At 35.8% G+C, this 21,607-nt stretch overlaps 1 protein-coding gene across 1 annotated transcript in view; it reads left to right on the forward strand.

The window, feature by feature from the left end:
- epha5 (EPH receptor A5) overlaps positions 1-21,607 on the forward strand; it is a 94,080-nt gene that overhangs the window by 2,729 nt on the left and 69,744 nt on the right. The window contains exons 2-3 of the mRNA XM_084104579.1: positions 2,559-2,623; positions 18,888-19,551. Coding sequence (XP_083960705.1) covers positions 2,559-2,623; positions 18,888-19,551 — 729 coding nt within the window. The remainder of the gene's footprint in view (positions 1-2,558; positions 2,624-18,887; positions 19,552-21,607) is intronic.

Here is a 21,607-nt window from a genome sequence, read left to right on the forward strand (position 1 = left end):
AAATGTGCTCTTCGAAACCCGTTTTCAAAAGTTTGCATTTTCAGGCACCCAAAACGCTGTTGTCGTGTAAATGAACAGCCAAAACGCATAAAAAGTTTTACATTTTTAGTTGAAAACGGTGTCATGTAAACAGCCCATGAGAACAACCCAAATTTTGGGTTACATAACATGTAAAATCAATAATCTCTCTCTCCCATCTGACTGTTGGCCTTATTGAATAGGGCTTGAAGTGAAGTTTCTTTTTTTTTTACCTTTGACTAATGTTTCTGATATGTATTATTTATTTATTTTTAGCACCATTGTGTCATTTGTGTTGGTTTCTTAGTCGTTAGCTTCTTGTTTTGGAGCCACAAATGATATTGCTATTGTGAGTCATCTCACACATGCTAAATAGTCTCGCCACACAACCTTTGATCAACACAAGGTCAAATTAAAATTCAGCCCATATCGGGCTGTGAATGTAAAGGTCATCTAATTAGCTGTTGCGGTTCTCATTCGTAAAAGGTTCCAGCAGATAAAAAAAAGGACCTGTGACCTACTCTGCGTATCAAATACTGACACAGTAATATAAAAAAAAGAAAGGATTGTTTTATAGACAGCTCGCATAGAATATGCACTCAATTTAACCAAGGGCAAAGATTAGGAAAGAAATTATTTCCCACTTTCGATTATACTTCCTATAGGGTATATTTTCAGTGATTGGTCTCAGTGTTCAGGCAGATTTTGATCAATATTGTAACAAGCCAATGTGATTTAGTAGGTATTCAGATGCTAAGTGTCTGGATAATATTTTCCATCTGGGATTGATTTTTCAGGTGTGTTTTCAGCTTTATGACGGGGTTTCCTCACAGTGAGACACACTGTGTCATTTTAGTTTATCCATTGCAAAACACTCTCCCATCTAATATTTAAAATATGAAATATAATATTATATTATTTAGAATTTCACTTACATTTTTTTTTTGGACACCTGTGGTTGCAATTTTGACCAAATCCTCATTAATTTTTGATGATATTACAATTTCACATACTGACAGCATCTAAAACACTTTTACATGTGTGCAGCTTTCCTTTAAGGGTTTATATGATGATTGCATTCATGGAATTCAGTGATTTTATTGTATGAGATTAATTACATTTTAATGGCATAACGCTTCAGCTCTATTTTACATACATATGTTCATGTGCAGTCTTTCTTTACTTATTAATGCCTATAAAACAAATTGACTCAAAGGCTATGCTCAGACTGCAGGCAAATCAGATCTTTTCTCAGACGGTCCCCATTAAATGCAAGTGATCAAATATGATTTGTGTGTCCAGACATAACCAACCAATCTGCATGGGTTGCTTAGACGTAGACGTACCCACGTATGTGACGAGGCTTTTAAAACAGATGCAGGACAAATGGAGGTGCATCATCTCACTCGCCAATTAAGTTACTGTCAAGTTGTGGTGCAGAACTCCTCCGTCACACAGGACAATGCTGAAATCTTCAGACACGCCATTTGAACACAATTTGAATACTTCTAGTTTTGACATTATCGGTGTGTTGTGTTAGGAGTGATGCAAAAGTGTGATTGGAATCGCATTTCAAACCACCTCCATAGGTAGTTTGAATCAGATTTAAAAAAAAAAAAAGCATGTTTGTTTTATTTTATTTTTTATTATTATTATAATTTTTTATGTATGAACACCTGTTAAATCTAAATCTAATAAAATGTCACCCTGGACTAATGATATTGTGGCACAATTAATGTGAAGTACAATTAATGTGATAATAATTATAATAAAAAAACATTTATTTAAAAAAAAAAAAAAATTGGAGAAACTATAGTACAAAAATGAATGAGATCAAGTTCTGTCATGAAACTCTAGATGGCGCAGGCTGACAGGTCCATTACTCAATCTGCTTACAATCACATCATTCCCTATAGGGCGCAGCTGATTGGTTCCTGCTGTCTCAGTAGCCAATGAGCTCGCTGTTCAACCTTCAAATACTTGGTCAGCATTTGCTACAGCAGTGCAGTACGCTTTCAGAAACCCTCCACCTTCCCCAGCTCCACCTGTCTAGATCTGCTACGGGTAATTCATGTATATTGTACAGCAGCAGCATTTCTTGCTCAGGGCAGCGTGTCGTGTATGTATTGGCAGTAGCAAGTCCCGTACTTGCTCTGGACATTGTATTAGTCATTATATTTGATTACTAAATAAGTAACTTAATTAAATGATCAATCACATCAACTAATTTTACAATCTTACTAGCCCTATATTTAGACTAAAATCCTTCTCATTCATTTGGTGAGGAACATGGCGTTTTGAGCAGTATTTACACACCCTGTCATGGCTATACAACCCACTGCAGCAGACGCATATTGCAGTATTAAGGCTAATGATGAATCGATTAATTGATCATTGCTTTAAACGATGGTAGATCATAGGAATTTGTGTAAATTGACATCCCTACTGTGAAGTAAAGCAACCTGTATATAAATGTTATTTTTATACTACTTTTACAGCTCCAGATCATTGACTTGTCCCCGTTTCTTGTTCTCCTGCAGTGAACTTGCTGGACTCCCGCTCTGTAATTGGTGACCTGGGGTGGGTCGCCTACCCGAAGAATGGGGTGAGTTCCACACATCTTCCTGTCTCTCTGCACTTTGAGTTAAGAGCTGGCTTAGGAGAACATCTCAAGGTCTCCAATTCCCTCGATGGCAGAAAAGACAGTTTCAAAGTGAAAAATAATAGAACGTGGCGAGCGTAGCACAGAGAGAGAGAGGTAGTACGAGAGGTCAGAGACAAACCGGGAAGAAGGGAAGCCCGTTTTGTTCTAAAAGAGGCACAAAGACACAGTAAACCTGCTGTTCTAATTTCTTTGTGACACTCAAAATGCAATTTATTTCTGTCTAGTCAGCCGATTGGGAAACCCTGCGAACAATGTGTTGAATTTTAATGTCAAATGGACAACTTTATATATATCTTTGTTTTCTATTTCCTTCTGTTGTTTGGCATAATACATTGAGAATACCAAAGTGAAGAAAGCTGAAGCTAGATGAAATGGTTTGTCAGCAGAAAAGGAGCATAGGCGTTGAGTATCTAGGTTGTTTTTGACAGGCTGTCGAATGAATAAGCAGTTACAAACTTGTACAGAACGGGACAATAAATATCCCAGTGTTCTTTTAGGTCTGTCAGTATCGTGCTGTTTTTATGCCTCCCCAAAAATCATCTTAAAGGGATAGTTCACCCAAAAATGAAAATTAGCCCATGATTTACTCACCCTGAAGTCATCCTAGGTGTATATGACATTCTTCTTTCAGACGAATACAATCGGAGTTATATTAAAAAATGTCCTGGCTCTTCCAAGCTTTATAATGGCAGTGAATGGTCGTTTCTGTTTTGAAATCCATAAAAGTGCATCCATCCATCACAAAATTGCTCCACACGGCTCTGGGGCTTAACAAAGGCCTTCTGAAGCGATGCGATGAGTTTGTGTAAGAAAAATATTCTTATTTAACACATTACAAAGTAAAATTCTATCTTTCGGCCAAACGAACATACGCAGTCTACTCACACCTAAAGCGCAACTTGTGATGTCGGAATTAGCATAGTGCGTCATGGCGTAGCGTAAATATCAGCAGTATGCCGCATTACTTGAATATGTTGTGCTTTACAAATCGAATTTTAAGTGGAATCCGTATGTACGTTTGGCCGGAAGCTAGTTTTTTTTATGTTATAAAGTTTAAATATGAATATGTTTCTTACACGAACGCATCACTTCAGAAGGCCTTTATTAACCCCCCGGAGCAGTGTGGAGCACTTTAATCATGGATAGATGCACTTTTATGATGGATAGATGCACTTTTATGATGATAGATGCACTTTTATCATGGATAGATGCACTTTTATGATGGATAGATGCACTTTTATGATGGATAGATGCACTTTTATCATGGATAGATGCACTTTTATGGACTTCAAAACAGAAACACACATTCACTGCCATTATAAAGCTTGGAAGAGCCAGGACATTTTTTATATAACTCCGATTGTATTCGTCTGAAAGAAAAATGTCATATTCACCTAGGATGGCTTCAGGTTGAGTATATCATGGGCTAATTTTCATTTTTGGGTGAACTATCCCTTTAATATCTTATCATGACATCACCTGGTTCTAGTTTGCTGATGCAAGAATAGTTCAGCGATCCAGTGCTTGATTTAAGTGTTAGGCCCCTGCTAAGCTATCGCTTGATTCTCAAGATTTTGATTAGAAAAGTGTATTTGCTTTACGACTATGCAAACACCGTGATTTCTCCATTCTCGATAATATCAGCTTGCTCGTCCCAGCTGCTGTTTAGAGGCCTTTATTGTTATCTCGCACGGCCTGCATCCAGTGTTTACAGTGTGCTGTTATAGCTTAATTCAGTTTCCTGTTGTGATGGTAAAAAAAGAGCGCTTGCATTGTGCTTACCTGCACCTGCCCTCCAATGCAACAATACAGGCCGACAATAGATCCTAAAGTCTCCAGGCACACTGCATAACACCTGTTATGAGAGACGATTATTCCTCCTTTGAGATGGAAATACAAACGTCCATGCATGATATCCTGAAAATGACGTGAAATCTAGGGGGCGATAAATCAGTGTCAGATTCATCAGAGGGCTATTCAGATCCTTCTCAATGGCTATTGAGATAAAATGATTTTTGCTCTATTATTAGATGTTCACATTACATTACTCAAGGGTGACACTTGCAGTTTATGAAGATTATGTCAACAAGGCCGGGATGCTAACTAGTCTAGCTGTTATACAAGACACATTGAGTTTGATCGAACAGTTGATTTAAAAGGCTGACTGAATTGGTGTTGCTGTTATTTTCTTTCTTAAGTCAGATTTGTTTTGTGACACTATTCATAAAGATAATCTATTATTTTACTAGTCCATTGAGTGAATCTTTTTTCAATACAATTTCAATGGAAATGAAGGTATAAAAGGCCATCAGTGAAGTGAAGTAGGAAATTGTTTAGCCTCACAGTCTCGGATTAGATTACCAGGTACGACTTTAATTTTTAAATCTATTAATTTATTCAAAACACGTTAAAATGTAGTTTGTATATTCAATAAATGAAATGCACATTTTCTATGATGAGCATGTGTTTCTGAATTAAAATTAATTTGTTATTTCGGTAATACTTTAATGCAGTGGTCCACTTTAGACACAAGTAACTTTGCATGTACATGTCGACTTATTCTACTCACCCGAACCTAACAGTCTACTAATACTCTAATGAGAGTTATTTTTTTATTTTTTTTTGAAGGCTTAAAGTAAAAATAAATAAATAATCGATGATGATGATGATACATAATGTCTTGATATCATAGTGAAGGAAAAAGTCTCATTGAAATAACAGATTTTCCAAAAGAAATCCTTAGAACTGATGTTTTGTTATTATTTTCAAAAAAAAAAAAAAAAGAAATAAAAATGCAAATAAAAAAAAGTCCACCAAATCAAAGTTGTGTGGTGCAATCAACATTCAGAAACCTGCAGAAATAAACCTCCAAAAAATAGAAAGTAAAAATGAAATAAAATAAAATAATAATATAAAATAATAAAAAATAAAAAATAAAATGAAATTAAAAAATTAAATTAATATAAATAACAAAGAAACTGCATCATAAATAGGGCCCTTGTGAACATGTGACTTAAAATATCAGATAATTTAACATTTATTAAATGGTTGTACAGTGTTATGTGGGCCGAATGCCCATAAACCTAATCATATTTACATAATGTTTGTACGTCCATATTGTTTTTCAAAATTTATTTTGCAAAAAATTTATAAATAATGTAGCTGGACGATAATACAGTGACAATATCAGATGGTAATATGTTGATATGCACCATTATATTGCTATGTTCATCTAACATTGTACGAATAATAATAATAAAAAAAACAAACAACAACAAAAAAACATGGTATGTCATTTTTTTGTTGTTGGTGAATGCCCGAAAAAAAGAAAAGGAAAAAAAAAAGAAAAGTGGTGCATGTGCAAGTGTACAGAGAGTGATGTTGAGTAGATCACCATTACAAAATGGGGTGTAGATACAAATTGCAGTTATAAAGAGAGTTCTCACATGAAATAAAACAGTTATATAATCCAATAGTTATTTTATTTTGGACCTAGGGTAGTGAGGTTGGTGGTAAAGTGAGATTTGGGATTGATTATGTGAGTTATGTGAGCGAGGCTTGGGGTGTTTGTTATGCTGTTAGAGTTGACTACACTCACAATCATATTAATTCAACAGAGCATCTGGAGTGTGAGATGGATTTAGCAACAGCTCAGCAGTTTCAAGAGATTCAGTAAAGCCTGTCACTAATGAGAAATATGCCACATAAACCCTCTTAATATATCTAGGTATTGGTTAACAATTATCTGATGTTTTAACATATTAAAGGGATAGTTCACCCAAAAATGAAAATTAGCCCATGATATACTCACCCTGAAGCCATCCTAGGTGTATATGACATTCTTCTTTCAGACGAATACAATCGGAGTTATATTAAAAAATGTCCTGGCTCTTCCAAGTTTTATAATGACAGTGAATGGGTGTCTGTCTTTGGAAGTCCATCAAAGTGCATCCATTCATGATAAAATTGTTCCATGTGTCTCCAGGGGTTAATAAAGGCCTTCTGCATTCGTGCAAGAAAAATATCCATATTTAAAACTTTATCGACTAAAATAACTAGCTTCCGGCAGACGGCCGTACGCATCGATTTACGGCAAAAGAGTAACACGTGAACTTGACGCACAACGTAATATTTGTGCGTAATATACTTGACGCACAACGTTATTTTAGTAATTTAAAGTTTTAAATATGGATATTTTTCTTACACGAATGCATTGCTTCACTTCAGAAGGACTTTATTAACCCCCGCAGAGCCGTGGAGCACTTTTAGAGCATTTTCACATTTGGCTCCGAAACTCTGGAATAGCCTTCCTGATACTGTTCGTTGCTCGGACTCACTCTCCCAGTTTAAAACTAGATTAAAGACGCATCTTTTCAGCCAGGCATTCATATAATATTGTTAATCTCACAGTTTCAAACTACAATCCGGCCTCTAGTTCATAAATGCCAGAGGAGAACTGGCCCCCGACTGAGCCTGGGTTCTCCCAAGGTTTTTTTTTCTCCATTAGGTCACCTGATGGAGTTTTAGGACACCATTAGGTCACTTGATGGAGTTTTTCGGTTCCTTGCCACTGTTGCCTTTGGCTTGCTCAGTTGGGGATATTTTGGGGATATTTAATTTTATTCTATCAATCAATAAATTCCACTAGAAACAAACTTTGTTGTATTATTTTATTTTAATACTGTGAAGCTGCTTTGATACAATCTGTATTGTGAAAAGCGCTATACAAATATACTTGATTTGATTTGATTTGATTTTATCATGAATGGATGTGCTTTGATGGACTTCTAAAGACAAACAGCCATTCACTCCATTTATAAAGCTTGGAAGAGCCAGGACATTTTTTAATATAACTCTGATTGTATTCGTCTGAAAGAAAAAGTCAAATACACCTAGGATGACTTCAGGGTGAGTAAATCATGGGCTAATTTTCATTTTTGGGTTAACTATCCCTTTAAGAGAAACCTAAACCACCAAAGGATTAGCATATTCTTACATAAAACCTATGGTCAGACATTTGCTATCTCCATCTTTGCTATCTAACCTAGAGTCTCCGTATAATCTAAGGCAGCATCCTAATAGAAACTGAACAAAAGTGGCTTATTTTGAATGCTCTTCATTGGCAGAAACTCCTCACTGAAAGCCCTCCTTATATGAAGAGCACATGAGTCTCACAGTTGATGCCCAGATGTTAGCATGTTGTTAAGCTAACTGCATCTCTCTGATATTGTGTCCTAACAAGACCAGGACAATAATGAGAGTAATCAAAGTTATCTCTTCCATGTTAAGCCTCGTTTTTGTCCTAACCAGCTGTGACCACAGAGAGCAACACGCCGTTTCATCAGCTGTTTGGTTTCTGTTTATGTAATGTTGCTCCAGGTAGCCCTGAACACACTGAAATCTTATTGAACCAAAGTTGTGCTCGTTACCTATATTAAACATGATAACGTGATTCAATTATAGATGAGGAGAGACTTTTGAAGATAAGAATCAGATATTATATGACAAATACTGTCAATTCCACAAGGAAAAGTATGCAAATCATACCATCTTTTGAAGCATCATGGAAACATCACAAAAAGATTTGTAACCGTTTGGCTACCCACATTCTATTATATATATATATATATATATATATATATATATATATATATATATATATATATATATATATATATATATATATATATATATACACATAATATATATCATGAAGAATGTGGGTAGCCAAACGGTTGATGGACTCCATTGATCCATTGACTTCCATAGTATTTTTTATTTTTCTTCCATACTATGGAAGTCAATGGGGTCCATCAACTGTTGGTTACCCACATTCTTCAAAATATCTTCTTTTTTGTTCAACAGAAGAAATAAATTCATACAGGTTTGAAACAACTTGAGGGTTTTTTGGGTGAACTAACCCTTTAAGTTTGTGGAGTGCATTCTGGGACTCCGGAAGCGGAGTTTGAGAGAAATGAGGCATAAAATGATAGCACAATGTTTCTGCCTAAAATGCTGTCTAGGTAGGCAGCTCACTAGATTTCGGAACAGAACTTTTATATAATAACTGTTTAAATTCTTGTTTGCATGGTTCATGTAGGTAACGCAGTTGGGTTAGATGCTTGTTTTTGAAGACGCAGAGGCTTTTGGGGCTTTTGGATCTACAATCAGCAATCTGTACTGGCAGGTACATCACAAAATACCAGCGATTATCTTTTCTCCCCGGTTTGTTTGTTTTCAACCCTGGCTTCATGCTGCTTTCACCGCTGTCAGAACAGGCCAGATTTGCCAAGTCAACGAAGCGGTTTACAGGAGCTCAGCTAAATCCGGGCTTTGTGCAGGCCTAGGGCACCTCTGGCTCACACCGCTGTCCTTTTTTCCCTGTCTTTTACCGAAGGGGAAAATGCATTGACGTGATGCTCAACAGAAGAATCGCTTCACCCACCCTGAAAAGTCACATTCACATGTCCCACCACACTCTCACGCAAAGAGCCAAAATCATAGCAGGGAGTTGTTTTCAACCATGCTTGTCTGTCATGTTCAACTCCCCCCTCCCCCCCTGTGAACCCTGGGCGGCAATGATAGAGATGACTGGGCGATGGTGATTGGTGGGTAATAGAGGGTTATTGTTTGAAAGTCAGTGGTGAAGCGTCAGTAAACAGCCGAGAAGGACGTGCTCTGGGAGTTGGGGTTTATGGGTAAATGCAAGCATATAGCACTTGCTAACTCACACTGGGAGAATTGAAGGTTTTAGGTGCAGACAACATTGGTAAATAAGTGTGCTGTGATAGCGGAGGGAATGATTTAAATGGAGAGAAAGAGAAAATGGAGAGTAGGGGATGAGAGTTTGAGTGATGATAGTTCACAGAAATGTATATCCTGAAAGGCCTGACAAGTGAAATGGCCACAGAGGTACTGCAACAAAAAATAAATGAAATGTGTTTTTTTTTTTTTTTTATGTGGTCGGTTAGACACATAATATCATAGATGTACAGGTTGCACTGACTATTGTTGTTAAAGGGTTAGTTCACCCAAAAATATGAATTACTCACCCTCATGCTGTTGAAAACCCACTAGACCTTCGTTCATCTTTGAAATACAAGTGATAGATGCTATTTAGATGCTGTTTATACTTAGTGCAAACAGTGGCAGATACTATTTGCTCCTCAGTATATTGTTTTTTAAAATATAAATATGCAATAACAACAAAATATTCAGCGTATATATGATTGTATTTATTCAAATATATTCCTAAGTTCTTCTGTTTTACCATACTTGATGTGCTCTTTGTAATTGCGTTGGTCATTGTTTATATGAGAATAAAAGCCTGTATTAAAGTGACCCTGTTATGCTATTTTACAGGTTCCTAATATTGTTTTGGAGGTCTTCTACAATACGTTTACATGCATCCAAAGTCTAAACATTTTATCATAATATACAATGCAGCATCAGCTCTTTTCTCACATTATCTGAAAAGTGAAACGTGAGCAATCATGTCTTTTCAGAAGAAAAGGACTGAAATGCTTGACTCATTATGATAACTTTATTAACTGTTTTAAGTGTTAACGTTTTGGTGTTGTAGACTAAGATTTGTACAATACAAATATTGTAATTTTGTTACAAATATGTTATCAATTTTTATGGATTTGGAGCGACATGAGGGTTAATAAATGACTACAAACATAAATTTTTGGATGAACTATCCCTTTAAAGTTGAATAGTCTGTCTGTCACTCTGGTGTCGATCCAGACTTTCTTCCATGAAACACAAGGGTTGTTTTGTAGACTGTTAATGCTACTCTTTTCCAATCAATGAAAGCAAACCAGAGAACTTTGAATACAAATATTCAGGCTAAATTCAAGTAGTTTCTTTTTTTTTTTTGCACTAAATGCACCATCTGGTTTTAAGCTATCTTAAAGTCAAACCCAGTCTGTTAACCTCCTCTTGATTCATCGGCACTAATTGGATTTATTCCCTCACCCCAGAACTGGGCCAATGTCAGACCCAAGTCTAAACTTCTAATACAGTTACAGTACTCTGTTTTTTTGTTTTTGTTGTTGTTGTTGTTGTTGTTTTCCATCTTACACAAGCAGAATTACAGTGGAACTCCAACAAACAGAAGTTCACTTTCCTATTTCATTTTGTCTCGCACATACACAGAAAATAGCTTACTTCCACATTGAAAAATAAGGTGGACAGGTGAAGGATGTAACATTTGTAGCATTCACCAAACCGAATGGCAAAAATAATAAACTTCCCTGTCTGTAACTGGTCAGACAAGAACTTAGTCCCGCCCTAAACTCACGCTATTGGCTGAGCCAATGTTGCTCTAGGAATGTTAAAAATATGAACAGATCAATGCTTTGATAGCACTACAGAGCCACATTTTTCATGTTACCAGAAGCAAGTGATTGTAGCTTATGAAGTTATAAATATGGATATTTTTCTTTCATCATTTTATGATGGATGGATGTGCTTTTTTGGGCTTCAAAATATCAGTTACTATTCACTTCCATTATAAAGCTTGGAAGAGCCATGGCATTTAAAAAAAATATATAACTCAGATTGTGTTTGACTGAAAGAAGGGTGAGGGTGAGTAAATGATGGGATATGTTTTTGGGTGAACTAACCCTTTAATAGGCATGTAAGGAATAGACAGCAGGGCAGCAATAGGATTTGGCAACATTGTGTTAAATCTACTCGAAGAGAAAGTACGAAGACTATAAGGAATTTTTTTTTTTTTTTTTTTTTTTTTATTAAAACTACACACATTGAGGAATTCATTTTCAGATGTATACTGTATATAACAAATGAAGGGTTTAAGGATTGTCAGATTTTTTTCTTTAAAGGCATGCATTAACGTGCACTACTAGGGCCACCAACAGGCTGATGTCCAGGTGTGTCATTTCAATCTTTGGCTTGATATGATTCATGTTATCACTACACAGCTGTGACACGCATCCTCGTGCAATCTCCTTTTTCAATGTATTTTTGTAATGAAGGCCTTTTAGAATGATCTATTCATCTTCATCCATGTGTCAGAAATGTCGTCGTCCTGGGGTGCCTGTTAGCTATTTGTAATGCATTTTCACATGAGAGCTTGAAACGAATATCCAAACGCCCTTGGTTATCTGCATTATCCACATTCACACAGGCCCATTTTCATTTCAAATGACGACTTTCTCTAAATTGCAGCTTTGCCAATTTTGCTTTGTAATTTGCTTTGTAATTTACCAGATCATGGCCACAGTGACTCATATTGGAGAATTCTGTGACACACATTTTTATTTTATTTTTATCATTGTGGTACTGATGCATCACCAAACGACTCTATAGCCCTTCAATATGATTGAGTAAAATTGCAGATGGTAATGTGGGTGTTTAGCTGACTGGAATGTAATTAAAATGTTCCATTGGAGTATTACAGTGTTAGCTTAGCAACATGCTAACACAAACTCTGTTGGAATTAATGAGTTGAGTCTTCACACTATTTGCATATTCCAAATCAGTCACTTAAGAGGATTTGTTTAGGTTAGGATGTTGTCTTAAAAGGCAGATTATCAAAAGCAAGAGAGAGCAAAAGGAAGAGTAGTAATGGCACTGTGAAACAGATTTATTTTCCAGCTGAGACTTTGAAATTGGATACAGCTCATGTCAGAATTTTATGTAAGATACAAAACAGTGTAAATAAATGATTTCGTGACAATATTTCGTTAGTGGACACATTGAGTGAAATAAGCGATGCATATCTTTCTTAGCTGCAGAATGGGGGACTACGTGCTTTGAATGATTATTCATTGAATGGCTCATAATTCCAATGAATTATTGAATGTGCTTTGCCATAGTAATACTGATTTCCTTGCTAAAACCTTGTTAACATTTACCTATAACTGAAGAATATTCAGTGCAGCATGCTCTTTTATACTGCTTATTTTGACAAACAGAGTCTCCCCATTCCTTACTGAAGATTCACTCTAAACGCTTGCGAAAAAAGTGTGCTTAATTGAAATGAGTGTGCACTTGTGGTGTATTAATTTTATTTTTATTTTTTTGTACATGCAGATAATATAATATTAATGAATTTAAAGACCACTTAAGTGTACTTAGAGAGCACACTTTCATGAGTGTTTCTGGTTACACTTTATTTTAAGGTGTCTTTGTTACACTGTAATGATACAATAAGTACTGAGTAATCTTAATTAACAACATGTACTTACTATAGGGTTAGGATTAGGATTAGGGTTTGGTTTAGGGTTAGTTGCATGTAATAATATAGTTTTTACTACAGTAACTACTTGTAACATATGTAACAATGACACTAAAATGGCCATTACCCTGTTTCTTAACACACTTAAGTATACTTTTAAAAAGTGCACTTTGTATATATATAACACACACATACTTGTACTTAAGTCCGACTTAAGTGGGTAAAAAAATTGAAAATTTAAACCATACTTAATTTTCATTTAATTACAAATAACACACAGTTTAAGTGGCTGAAAAGGTCAGACTCAGTTTGCACTTAAGTATATTATTTTAAAATCTATTATCTCCATAATAAGTGGTCCGTGTACTTTTTCGTTCATTCATTATTCTATTTCGGAATGAAAGATGAAATTTAAAAAAGGGTGCAGCTTGGTTTTTTGTTTAAAAGAAAAAAAGCAGAAATGGCTGTATTTTGTTTTCCAAATGTATTGTTGTCATCAAATAATAGTATTAGAAAATTGGACGACATTTCCGATCGGTTTTTAATTTGTAATATTTATTTGTACGTTTATTGTATTTCATTTGACTGATCGCATCTTTACCCGGAAGTAAATTACACCGTCGTGCAAAGTATATACACTAGATAGATGTCGCCTTGGCTACGGCAGTTCATTGGAACGAATGCGTTATAAATAAATAAATAAATAAATAAATGAATGAATGAATGAATGAATGAATGAATGAGCAAAACTTGGCCACTAAATATTTAATAGGCTAATCAATTATTTTAATGATCACAATTAAAGTTTTAATTTTATTAAACTGAACAAGCGCAACATTCAGCATTCAAAATATTCTAAAAGATGTATTATTAATAATAATGTTATTTCAACATAATATCTCGTTATTTCGATATAATATGTGTGCGTGCAACAAGCAAGATGTGCATTTGAAGAGTTCAGATGCAAAAGCCTCTAAGTGCCATCTGAAATTTTCTTCTAGAATGATCATTTTTATCAAGCTCGTATATTTAAATTAAATAATTTCACTTAAATGGCAATAAAGATTACCTATTAATTGTCATTTAAGTGAAATTACTTAACTTAAATATACAAGCTTGATAAAAATGAGCATTCTATGAGAAAATTTAAGATGACACTTAGAGGCTTTTGCATCTGAACTCTTCATTTGTAAATCTGGTGACGCGTGCAATGATTTTTATAGTGTTTTCTGACAGTGTCGACTCGGCTGCAAAGATTAAGTTGACGATCGCCATATAGTGAACGTGCCTATAGAGAGAAATGCACATAATGGATTACATAATCACAGAGTAGCCTTTTTCTTTTTTCGTTTTGAATTATTTCGCTTAAAGACATTTCAAGCTTTGTGTATTTTATGTATTTCTCATGTCTCATGATACAATGAGTTTCGTTAAGTTAGGATGAGATGCGCTCCAGTTAACGTGCAATGCAAGTGACCGCGCGGGCGCCTCCATGATAATATTATTGTCTGTTGTATTTGCTTATTATTTATTAAATCCAGGCAATTGGTTGATGAAAAAAATGATTAAAATTAAGATACAATTTATACAAAATGAAACTCACTTTAAAGAAAGGTTTTCTACAAAGCAAAACTTAATGAAGTGGTCAAAATCATGTCTGACCTGCTCCATGTCTCTCGATATATTGTGCAACCTATCTGCTGTTCACTTTTCATAAATCAACATACATGGGAAAAAAACATGAAAAAAAAAAAAACATTATAATATTATAATAACAAATATGAAACTAAATGTGATTATTTAATGGCTACAACAGTATAGGCCTACAGACTCTCTATTTGTACAAATTTCTGCACATTCATTTAATTCTGAATTTTGCACACACAAGTTGAAAGGCATTTGTTCAAATCAAGTTCAGGATAATTGTGCGTTCATTTATTAATCATTATGATACTAAAATCATAACAAAATAGGCTATGTTATGTACAAAAAATTAGATGAGCCAATGAACTGCCGTAGCCAAGGCGACAACTATCTAGTGTATATACTTCGCACGACGGTGTAATTTACTTCCGGGTAAAGATGCCAATCAGTCAAATGAAATACAATAAACGTACAAATAAATATTACAAATTAAAAACCGATCGGAAATGTCGTCCAATTTTCTAATACTATTATTTGATGACAACAATACATTTGGAAAACCAAATACAGCCATTTCTGCTTTTTTTCTTATAAACAAAAAACCAAGCTGCACCCTTTTTTAAATTTCATCTTTCATTCCGAAATAGAATAATGAATGAACGAAAAAGTACACGGACCATAAGTACTCTCATTAAATGTATGCTGAAATGTACTTCTTTTTTACAAGGACATACTGCAAAAATAGATCATGTATAGTATACCATTTCAAACAAAGTTTATATCTAGATTGAGATAAAGGTCCTGTGCTTGATGTATTTAATACATTTTGAAGCAGTAATGACTTTGAATTTTATAAATTAGAAACATGACTGCCAACACAGAACTTGTTTGTGCTCCAGTCGTACTAAAAGAGCCCGTGAGTTTTCAGAGTGTGAACTGCGAGACTCTACGATTAGCACTCGCTGTATGACTCCCAGTGGTCCAGACTTCAGTTCTTCAACTGTCCACACAGTCTCACAATCGCATTCAGAGAGTGTCAGGCAGAGGTAATACGAGGCCTCGGGAGGGTCTCTCTGGTCATTGACTGCGCTTTTGAAGAGCGCTGAAGGGCCGCTCGGGCCCTCAGGGTGCATTCCGTGGTCTTGCTTTGTTAACTGCCATGTTACAAGCCTCCTGACTGCGTAGATTATAGCTGGCAGATTGTTTTTCCAATCTCTCTGCCACCTGATGTATTGTTATTGAGCATCTCTACGGACAGCAAAACATACAGCCGTATTTTGTTAGATGTGGCGCTTGTGGTGTGTGGATGCCACAATGTTCTCGTACAGTAGTGTTACAATACAATTATTTTCCCTAACATACTCTTAATTATAAGTCCTCAGAACAGTGTTATATTCTTATATATAATGGAATTTACTAACTTTACTGGTAGAATGTAAATTATGTTTTTAGGGCTAGGACAGAAATATTAGATGTGTGTGATGCGATGTGTGAAGAAAATATAAAAACCATGTGATGTGTGAAGGAAACAATCAACTTGTGAACAGAATTTTTTATTTTCCCAGCAAGATTTTGTCAAATTATGCGGAATGTGTGAAAATGTATTTCATTTTGTGTATTTAGGATACATAAAATGCTAGATATCAAAAATGATCTTAAACATAACTACGGCATCAGCCATTTAATTCCTCAAATTTATTCCATCACAGAATCACAGTACACAAAGTACACAATTTGAAATGCGATGGTAATCAGGGGCGTCATGCAAGCCAAAATTCTGGGGGGGCACAATCTGAGACGTTGCAATTGTTTTCTGACGGGTGATATGGATCATGTTAGGAGGGGTCAGGGGGTTTCTCCCCCTGAAATTTTTTTAATTCTGGCTGCTAAACATACCATTTCAATGCAGTTTGGGAGGGACAGAAATACCTTAACGGAGCTAGCAGCAACCCTCCTCTATCTGAGGACTAAGTTAAAGTATCTATTTTGTAAGTTTATGTAAAAGACAGGTTGATGAAAGAACTGTAAGCTCAAATTCAAAAGCTTTTGAAGTCTACTTCATTAAAGCATGTTTACACACACACTTACTGTACACTTAGGCCTACTACACATGATTTTAAAAACAGTACCATTGCAGTTTTTATGTTATGATTTTAAATTGGTATGTGACCTAAGAACGATCTTACATTAAAGGTACATAAAGGTGCTGAGGTCTGACTTTGTGGTGTTCTGAAATTAAGTTATTTTAATATTAATATGTGATGAAGGACTTTGAAAGAAGTTTGACAGATTTCAGTGCTGAATAAGGTTAACACTAACGTTACCCCGTTTATTTGAAAATGGCTAATATCAAATCCATAACTTTTTGATCAAGTTAAAATTTCCAGGTCAACCACAAATAATCCCACTACCTTTTAATATCATCCGATAACTAATTCAATGCCGATTTGTTGCTTTGCCCACTTACCACTTCAAGACCATCTGTAAAACATTGCCAGCTCAACGTGCGAGACGAGTGAGTTGCTTGAACATACACAGCAGATTTGATATACACAGACACCATATTAGGAAAAAGGGGCGGGCTGATGCTGACCGATTTATTACACATCCAGAAGAATACATTTGAGTCGTTATAGGCTCTGGTATATTATGGAGCATAATAGGAATAAAGTTGTGACAAAAAAATTATCAGGGAGGAAAAATCTGAGGGGGCACGTGCCCCCTCACTTTGAATGGGCATGACGCCACTGATGGTAATGATAATTGTTTATGACAGTTCGCGAAAGAAAATAAAGTGAGGATGTAAAAGGGAGTTTTAAGGAGTAGTCCACAGTGCTGAAAGTTCCCACACTTGAAGAAATCCAGTTCCACTTTTATTGCATCAGCCACTGTAAATCTTTTAATATATAATTCCCAGATTGCACTTGACCCAAATGACATGTCCATGAAGTCTACTAGAGCACGGGGTGTATCATTTGTCATTTCATGATTCAGAGGGGCGAGTGCACCCTTTCCGGGCATAATGTGCCCTCAATGCACCCTTTTGCTGAGCACGAACATTATGTCACCCAAATGTAGACCTACATTTGAGACGAGGCCACTCTGCTGCTAGCGTCCCGGTAGCAGGACACTGGAAATGCTTTTTTATTCCCCAATTTTCTTTTTATTTTCACATTGTATCAATGTTAAAGGCTCAGGGAAGGAGGAGGCGGGAACTGGCATATGTTAAATATAAATGTAATAATAAAATAAGTAAAGCGGCAGCCCCTCACAGACTATATGAACCAACTCTCTTTTTTTTTTTTTTTTTTTTTATCTTAACAAAACATATCGTTGGAAAGGTCTGAGACTAAAGGTTCCGTTTGGCCATAATTTCCATCAATTATTCAATATTTTTTGGGGATAAAAGTGATATTGCTACAGAAATGTATTAATTTGTGACAGGAGAATGCATCAAAAATCCTTTTGAATGTGGATTTCACCTTTTGACTATTTTTGGTATAGCACCTAAACAAAACCTCATAGGAAACTACATTTTTGTGATATCAACTTCAAATTTGGAACACAACCTGGTTAGACGTGTGACTTTGATTGTATTACAATTTTAGAGCCCACATTATTTTGTAAAATATACATTTTGGGTTATACTTTATTTTACGGTGTCTGGCAGTGTTCACAAGTGTGACTTTGTGGCATTTTGTTCAAAATAAAATCATTTCAAAACAAACTTTCTGGTTAAACATTACTGCACACTAGTGTGATACACAGTGGGATTTGAAAAATATTCTATTGAATATTGACCTTGAATTTATCCACAAATAATGCTTTTCACTCAAATAATGAGGTGCATAAGCTCAGATCAGTGAGGCCTACGATTAGTCAGTTCCAAAAAGAAATACAAAACCTGACTTAATTGAAAGAAAACAAGTTGACAAAAAGATTGAATCCAATATTTGGTGATAATATAGCATAACACCAGAATTTATTTATTTTAAAAAATATATATATATATAATTGTAGGCTGGTCATTTTTGACCGGGAACATCACAAGTGTAACAAAGTTTGGGGGGAAAATCCCACAAAAGTAAAAAAAAAAAAAAAAAAAAAAAAAATTAAAATAATCCAACATTTTGGGAAGTAGTTCTACCCTTTGTGAGCAAAGTCAGTAAGTTTTAGTCTAATGCATTAACATTTTATTTTATTTTATTTTATTAGGGTTAAATACTGAGTAATATTAATTAAAAACATGTACTTACTATAGAATATAGAGTTAGGGTAGGGATTTGGGTTATTTGCATAAAATTGACAGTGACAGTTAACAGGTAAATTGCTTTTTCTCTCCTTGTGTTATAGTGGGAAGAAATCGGAGAGGTGGATGAGAACTATGCACCCATCCACACGTACCAGGTGTGTAAGGTGATGGAGCACAACCAGAACAACTGGTTGCAGACCAACTGGATTATAACCCAAGGCGCCCAGCGAGTCTTCGTGGAGCTCAAGTTCACTCTACGGGACTGCAACAGTCTTCCCGGAGGTCTGGGCACGTGCAAGGAGACGTTCAATGTCTACTATTACGAAGCCAACGACGATGAGAGAAGGAATATTCGGGAAAGCCAATACTCGAAGATCGACACCATCGCGGCCGACGAGAGCTTCACAGAGCTTGACCTCGGAGACAGGGTTATGAAACTGAACACGGAAGTTAGGGATGTGGGTCCGTTGACCAAGAAAGGCTTCTACCTGGCTTTCCAAGACCTGGGCGCGTGCATCGCGCTCGTTTCCGTCCGGGTCTTCTACAAAAAGTGTCCTTTGGTTGTCAGGAATTTGGCCCTCTTCCCGGATACTATAACCGGGGCAGATTCCTCACAACTTCTGGAGGTGTCAGGGACCTGCGTCAACAACTCGGTGGCTGATGAACTTCCCAGAATGCATTGCAGTGCGGAGGGGGAGTGGCTGGTGCCCATTGGGAGGTGCATGTGCCAGGCGGGCCATGAGGAAGTTAATGGCTCCTGTCAAGGTTGGTGAACATCTTCATTATTATGCAAATGCGAGTGCTGCCGATGCCACACGTGTGTAACATATTCCCCTTGAACTGCGTCTCTGAATGTCACAGACGATGATGAGAACTTGAACTCTTTGTGTGGTGTGGGTAGACTGTGACATTCATTTCACAATCTAGTGATTTTACGGTTTTAATTTCTCATGTATTATGCCAGGCGGAGTTTATAGTTAAGATGTTCATAATGGTAGTGTGTGTATTTAAGATACTGCTGGTATTTAAGATACTTTCTCAGAATGGTTAGAAGGATTTACGTGACTCAGTGTTGAGAGGCGGTGTTAATCATGCAGGAGATGGTAGAAGTGGGTTGGTAGAGAAACAGCTGTCAGAATGTGTAAGAATGACAGGCAAATGATTCACAATATGAACAAGACAATCAACCTAACTTGATAGTAGCCCACTTCATGCCGGATACTGTTGTGTCCATTACACAATTTACTGTACTTATAGTAATGCAACAAATTTGAGACAGTCTAGTTTGAAAGTTTTGTGAAGTTTGAGCAAAATCTTCGTGCCTCACAAATATGAACTTTTCAAAGGAAATGTCTTCAAATTTGACAGGAAAGTTTTCTCTCAGATTTGTGTTGGGCTCACTGTGTTCCAGGAAACACCATAATCAAACTGTAATGGATCAGTCTGTATCAGTGTCCTAGAAAACATTTTCTCTCTTTACCTATATAAATGATTTCCATACGGAAGCTCATCTACTGTACAGTGCTGAGATGTAAATGAAAGAGTGCATTGTTTGGAAAGCGGTGTGCTCTAATTTAGGCATAATTATTGAATATAAACAGCTAATAAATAATAAATAGCATAAAATGAATGAATTAAAAAAAAAGTTATACTTGGAGAAAAAAGTTACTTTTAAAACAGTAATTAAAAACTCACTAGAAAAATTAAATAAAAGCTGGAACTAGAGATGCACCGATGTATCGACCATTAATCGGTAATTAAAGCTATTATTTTCGCTGTCACCGCTATCTCTAAATTTAGAGCAAGCTAATGCGACAATAAGGCTTTAACAGTTAAAAAATAGCAATGTTAATGCAGGCTTTATTTGACCCTATGAATCACCCGTAGGTTCAAGCCAGGGTTGCCAGATCTGCGTTTTTTTCCCTACATCAAACATTATTTGTAGCGCCTCGCCTCCCGTCCAATAATCGCAAAGAGCTTTGTGCTCTGTTACTTCTAATAAGAAACAAAGTCTCAGCTTTCAAATTCTGTACAATTTATCACGAAATTCAAACAATAAATGTCGTTTTGACGCTCTGAAATGTGACGTGACAGATCGCCGTAACGCCTTTTCTTCCACTTTAATACAAATTATATCTCGAAAAACAATAAAACAGCTTGAGAACAATATCACTTAATGTTGCATTTACCTCAGGAAAGTCATCCAGTGTTCACAGTTAGTTAGTTAGCTATAAAAACACTAGAGAAGAACTTATTTACTGTTGATTATATGTGTATGTTTGAATAAATTTGCCATAAAGTGTTTATGAAAACCTTGTACCTTGTACCTTGAGTTGTATACAAACAATTCAGTTTGTATTAGAGAGTAAATATTATATCTGGAAATAAATAGCAGTTGAATATAATAGCTCTATTGTTAATTTTAACCTCTAATATTATAGTGTACCAAAATGAGAGGGTTCCTTGTATAGTTTGCAGCATTGCAGATTTTATTTCCTTAAGAATAATCTAACTATCAGCATCGGCCAATATCATTCTGAATAAAATACATACAACTGAAACATCCCACAATATGAATGCAAATTGAATCAAATACATAAATTTGATAGTTAATCATCCAAAGATGCATTATGAAATAAATGATGTTCTATTGAAGTTCTGGAGGAGTACTATCCAATCGGCACGAGAGGAGGCTATTAAACTGAACCGACTTACCTCTGTTTTGTGACAATTTTCCAGCATTTGGCCCCACTCTAAGTGCCCAACATGCCCGAAATCAAGCTCCTCCCGTCCGGTGAAGAATCTTTCCTCCGTGGGGAAT

This window comes from Abramis brama, assembly GCF_963993115.1.
Source record: "Abramis brama genome assembly, chromosome: 25".
In the NCBI taxonomy this organism is placed as follows: domain Eukaryota; kingdom Metazoa; phylum Chordata; class Actinopteri; order Cypriniformes; family Leuciscidae; genus Abramis; species Abramis brama.